The 6,109-nt window shown below is 42.7% G+C and overlaps 2 protein-coding genes across 12 annotated transcripts in view; both read left to right on the top strand.

Moving 5' to 3' along the window:
• Positions 1–6,109, top strand: part of ZNF23 (zinc finger protein 23) — a 38,465-nt gene that overhangs the window by 8,811 nt on the left and 23,545 nt on the right. The gene's annotated exons all lie outside the window — the stretch shown is intronic.
• Positions 5,178–6,103, top strand: FUNDC1 (FUN14 domain containing 1). The gene has a single exon (XM_017868786.1). It carries the CDS (start codon positions 5,285–5,287, stop codon positions 5,663–5,665), a length of 381 nt encoding a protein of 126 aa, XP_017724275.1. The 5' UTR covers positions 5,178–5,284; the 3' UTR covers positions 5,666–6,103.

Here is a 6,109-nt window from a genome sequence, read left to right as displayed (position 1 = left end):
ATGTATATATATACATATATATGTACATGTAAATGTATATATATACATATATATGTACATGTAAATGTATATATATATCTTTTTTTGGCACTTAATATGTGACAGACTTTTCTAGTCACCACACATTTGCTCAATATGATAACTTTATGAAGAGTGTGCTATAATTAGCTCCATGTTACAGCTGAGAAGACATTAATTAGGTTTCCTAAGGACACAGTAGTGGAGTAAGTATTCAAACACAGGCAGTCTGGTTTCAGAACTCATGTTCTAGCTGTTGTGCAGTATGGCCCTATAGAAGTTGTATATAAAGTATGTGACACTGTGTCTTGGTAAAGGAAGAGAGATTGTTGAAAGAAACAGATATGGTCCTTAGGGGTGGAGGAGAATATTAGGATCAAGTCAAGATGGGGAGGCTGCATTTGGCTTCACACAATGGGAGGTGGAGAATTGGCATCAGAGAGGAAATGATAGGTTGAGATAGAATCATAAAATATGTCCAGTACAAGCTGTCCCACTAGAGTTGTCATTGAGGGAGGTAGCATGCCTCTAGTAGGGAGAGGATCTGGTTCTTAGCACTGCCTCCCTGTCTTACTGGCTGTGTACCTCTCAGCACCGTCTGAAAATGGGTATCTTCATATCATGTACCTGAACCAGAGAGCTGGCTCCACTGAGGTCCAAGTGAGCTTTGTAGCCCCCCGCCACCCCACTTCAGCTTTGAGGTGTAGGGATAGCTGAGTGAGGTTTGTTTCCTTTTCTCTGTTCTTCACTACTGAGTAGTTAGCTCCCTTGGCCCCGACCCCAGTGCCACTGTCAGGAAGCCCCCTCGAATTGAGTAACTGTCCTTGAATCAGTTATGATTAATGTATTAGTCTGCTTTGGCTTAACAGAAATCAATTCTGACAGTTCTAGAGGCTAGAAGTCTGAACACAATTTCCCTGGGCAGAAACAGTTTGTCAGCAAAGCCACACTCCCTCAGAAGGCTCTAGGGCAGAATCTGGTCTTTCTTTAATCTGCTGGTGGCTGCCAGCATTCCTTAGTGGCAACATCACTCCAGTCTCTGCTGTCTGCACATCACCTTCTCTGTGTCCAATCTCCCTGGTCTCTCTCTCATAAAGGCATTTGTGATAGCATTTAGGACTCATCCAAATAGTCCAGGATAATTCCTTATCTTAGGACCCTTAATTTAGTGACACCTGCAATAACTTTGCCATTTAGGGCAACATTCCCAGGTTCCAGGAATCAGGACCTGGTATCTTTGGATGGCTGTTACTCAGCCCACCACCATCACTGAAGTTCATCTGTATATATCAGAAAACCCCTAAACAAGACACCCTAATACAAGATAGAATTTTTCTCAGGAGTCTCGAGATAGCCCAGGGCAGCTAAGGCAGTTCTACAATGTTAGTGGGGACTGAATCTCCTTCCAAAGTACCACTTGGCCATCCTCAATGGGGCCATTATCCTCATGGTCCAAGGTGGCTGCTAGAACTCCAACCATCAAGGGCTTGTTCCAGACAGCAGAGGAAGGGGAAGAAGAGCATGCCACTTTGCCTTAAAGAAGACTTTCTGTAAGTACCACAGAACACTTCCAGTTAAATGTTTATTTCAAGAACTTAGTCACGTGACTATATCTGGCTCCCGAGGACACTATATCCTTCAGTTGAGTGGCAGTGTACTACATCAAATAACTTCGAGATTTTGTTTAGGAGGAGGAAGGAGAACAAGTGTTTGAGTGGGTAGCTAGCAGCCTCTGCCATGGCGCATGACTGCCATCGAATTCTATATATCTAAAAGCTTTGGATAAGGAAAAAAAAATTGGTGTACAGCTGGCTGTGCTATTTGAATTTCAGTGTGCATAACAACTCTAGGATAGGTGCTATATTTATCCCCAGTTTACAGGTTGGGAACAGTGAAATCCAGCAGATTGATGGGAGAACAGAGCAGATGCCTCTGAGATGCATACCCATCACTTTGGCACACCTCTCGCTTTTGCTGTAGCTGTGGTGAACAGTTGTATGTGAACTTAGATCTCCCCTTGCACTGCTCAGACACTCCACATGCCTTCTGACATTCTGCCTCAGGCACTTTTCCAGAGCCCACTCAACTAGGAAGTACAGCCTATGAATACACAGGACAAGTTAGCAATCCCAGAAAAACCCTTAATGATGCTGGACAAGAGCTTGAGGACAAATGTTCCAGTTTCCCATCTTTCAAGTGGACAATTAGAGGAGGAATTCTTTACTCTTTTCTGGAGGTCCCAGTACTCATAGCATCAACCTTTAGAACACTTTATATTGTCATTTCCTCCTATCCTGTCTCACTCCTTGGGTTCTTTTAGTCCTGCTTCCTGGGATCATCTCCTGAATAAATGTGCATTCAAGTCCTTGTCTCAAGCCCTGCCTTCAGGGAAACCCAAACTAAAGGAGTGAGACAGAACTTTCAGGCAATAAGAATGTGTCTTATATTCCAGTAGTGAATATTAGTCTACTCAACTGAAATTCTTTAGATGTTAGAGGATGGCCCAGATGAGCATTTTTGTGATGAAATCCCATTCTGTTTTCAGTGGTGGCTGCACATTTCTGATTTCTACTTCAAAGAAGCTTCCTCTCAGAGCAACTATGCTATGGGGCACAAAGTCTTTCTGTGTGTCACCGAAGTGCATAATCTTAGATAGACTAAGTTGTTTATATAACTGTAGCTCTGTGTGGCCAGGAGTTAAAACATGGTAAATATCACAGTTATCAACTTGTAAGGAGGACCTGGCAATGCATGTCCCTCAGATTATCAACTAAAACAAGCACTTGGAGCCATGCAGATAAAATAATCCTTAGAAGTGTGCCACATACAATAAATGGTTTTATTAATTACTCACTTTTTTTTTTTTTTTGACACAGGATCTTGCTTTACCACCCAGGCTGGAGTGCAGTGGCACGATCATGGCTCACTGCAGACTTGACCTCCCAGGCTCAAGTGATCCTCGTACCTCAGCCTCCCTAGTAGCTGGGACTACAGGCATGTGCCACCACACCCAGCTAATATATATATATACATATATTTTTTTTTTTTTTTTTTGAGATGGGGTCTCACTTGTCGCCCAGGCTGGAGTGCAGTGGCATGATCTCGGCTCATTGCAACCTCTGCCTCCTGGGTTCAAGCGATTCTTCTCCCTCAGCCTCCTGAGTAGCTGGGATTACAGGCAAGTGCCACCACACCTGGCTAATTTTGGTATTTTTAGTAGAGATGGGGTTTCACCCTATGGGCCAGCTGGTCTCGAACTCCTGACCTTGTGATCTGCCCACCTCGGCCTCCCAAAGTGCTGGGATTACAGGCATGAGCCACAGTGCCCAGCAGTTTATATATTTTTTGTAGAGACAGGGTTTCACTATGTTGCCCAGGCTGATCTAGAACTCCTGAGATCAAGCAATCCTCCCACCTTGGCCTCCCAAAGTGCTGGAATTACAGATATGGGTCACTGTGCCTGGCAACAATTATTTATTTAGTGACTTCTGTGTGCTAAACAACATACTAGATGATAGCACATGATGACAGAACATGTTACTGATGAGCAACATGGAACTTCTCTCCAGTTCCTGGTGCTACTGCCCTGTTCTGAGCCACCAACATTTCTTTCCTAGACTACCACAATTGCTCATAAGTAGTCTCCCCACTTCTGCTCTTCAATCTTTCTAATCTATCTGCCAGTCAGCAGCCAGAGTGTACTTTTAAAAATATGAAACATAGCATGCTTTTCTTAAAACATTTCAATGGGTTTCCACTGACCGTGGAATAAAATCCAAACTCTTTAACATGGTCTGCAAAGCTCTAATGACTTTGTGGCATAGCACTGCATCCCTCTTCTCTCCCCATGATGTGTCAAGCTTTGTTTTTTTTTCTTTCTTTTTTTTTTCCCCCACTGAAGGGCCTACACATGTTATTCCTCCTGCCTGGAATGCTGTCTCTTTGATTATGTGCCCAGATATCTCATTCTTATCTTTCAGGTCTCAGCCCAAGATCACTTCCTCAGGTCTTTCCTTACCTCCAAGTTAAAATGGTATTCCCTTCATATTTCCTAAGCACCTTGCTCTTTACCATCCTCACACAAATGAACGTTTACAGTAATATATTTATCCAGGTGTGGATTTACTTAAAACTTGTGTCCCCCACTACACTCTGTGTTCTACAAAAACTGTAACATGTAAGCTTTGTTTTTCTTCATCTACAAAATAGACATAATACCTTTTGGATCTTCTTCAGTATGGATGTGAAGAAAGCATTACATAATAAACATAAATGTGTCTAATAATAAGGTGCAATTCCGATGAAAGATGTCTTTGGGCCAGGCACGATGGCACATGTCTATAATCCTAGCACTTTGGGAGACTAAAATGGTTGGATCACTTGAGGCCAGGAGTTCCAAACCAGCCAATGCAGCATAGCGAGACCCCATCTCTACAAAAAAGAGAAAAGAAAGAAAAATGTTTTCATGGCTCAGAACACCTGAATACAAGCTAACTCACTAGGAAAGGAGTGTAAGGTAGTTGAATAAAGCAATTGGGACACACGAAGTTTCAAATTTTATTACATTTTTGTTATGTTCAAATAGTGTTGAGGTAATTTATTGTTAACAACAAGAACAATACTTAGTTCCTTGTCTTTTAGATCTTTCAAATACAAATAATTTATGTTTACAAAAATTTTTACGATGTAAGAAAGCTTCCCAAAAGAGCCTCTCTTAGCCATTTGGGTCCACAATAAATTCTCATCCTTGGAATCTCTGGATTTTGAGGCAGAGTGATAGAGAAGACGGTAGGAACTGGGGCACTGGGTGATATGTGTCAGGTTCTGACCAAATGAGTTCAAAGACAGGAATAGGGTGAGATTAAGTATCTGGATATCAGGCTTAAAATATAGCCAGCGGGAGGCCAGGCATGGTGGCTAATGCCTGTAATCTCAGCACTTTGGGAGGCCGAGGTGGGTGGGTCACCTGAGGTCAGGAGTTCGAGACCAGCCTGACCGATATGGTAAAAACTCATCTCTAGTAAATGTACAAAAATCAGCCAGGCGTAGTGGCAGGCGCCTGTAATCCCAGCTACTCAGGAGGCTGAGGCCAGAGAATCGCTTGAACCCGGGAGGTGGAGGTTGCAGTGAGCTGAGATTGTGCCACTGCACTCCAGACTGGGTGACAAGAACAAGACTCCTTCTTAAAAAAATAAAAATATGCCTTAAAGTGCCAGGGAGAGGAGGGTGGACGGGGACCACTCCAGAATTGGCCGCTGGCGGTATCATGGCAACCCGGAACCCCCCTCCCCAAGAATATGAAAGTGATGACGACTCGTATGAAGTGTTGGATTTAACTGAGTATGCAAGAAGACACCAGTGTTGGAATCGAGTGTTTGGCCACAGTTCGGGACCTATGGTAGAAAAATACTCAGTAGCTACCCAGATTGTAATGGGTGGCATTACTGGCTGGTGTGCAGGATTTCTGTTCCAGAAAGTTGGAAAACTTGCAGCAACTGCAGTAGGTGGTGGCTTTCTTCTTCTTCAGATTGCTAGTCATAGTGGCTATGTGCAGATTGACTGGAAGAGAGTTGAAAAAGATGTAAATAAAGCAAAAAGACAGATTAAGAAACAAGCAAACAAAGCAGCACCTGAAATCAACAATTGAAGAAGCAACAGAATTTATCAAGCAGAACATTGTGATATCCAGTGGATTTGTGGGAGGCTTTTTGCTCGGACTTGCATCTTAAGGACATGAATATTCTCCCATAGTGGATTCAACTATGAGAAGAGAAGTGGCAGCAATAAGGCAGTCTCTCAACAGTCATGCTGCCAGAGTCTCTAGGGCAAGGAGAAACAACTAGCTGGACAATACTCAATTCACAACTTAGCATTTTGCCATCTGAAGCTTGGCAAACTAGTATCTGCTGTAAAATAACCTGTATGGTATGTGAACCATAGTATTCCTGAGCAAAACATGGCTTTCACTGCTTTGTAAAAATTTGCATCTGTTTAGAAACTAGCCTATAAAATATCACCATTGGATGTAGATATGGAGAGAAAAGAAATATGTTGGGTTTATTGCTTAGTGAAATATTTTCTTTTTGTTTAA

Source organism: Rhinopithecus bieti, unplaced genomic scaffold, assembly GCF_001698545.2.
Source record: "Rhinopithecus bieti isolate Rb0 unplaced genomic scaffold, ASM169854v2 scaffold_2574, whole genome shotgun sequence".
Taxonomy (NCBI): Eukaryota; Metazoa; Chordata; class Mammalia; order Primates; family Cercopithecidae; genus Rhinopithecus; species Rhinopithecus bieti.
Note: the sequence above shows the minus strand (reverse complement) of the source record. Positions and strands in the feature narration are given on the sequence as shown.

Coding starts and splice junctions, on each gene's coding strand:
- FUNDC1 (XM_017868786.1), top strand. CDS start 5,285: ATGGCAACCCGGAACCCCCCTCCCCAAGAATATGAAAGTGATGACGAC.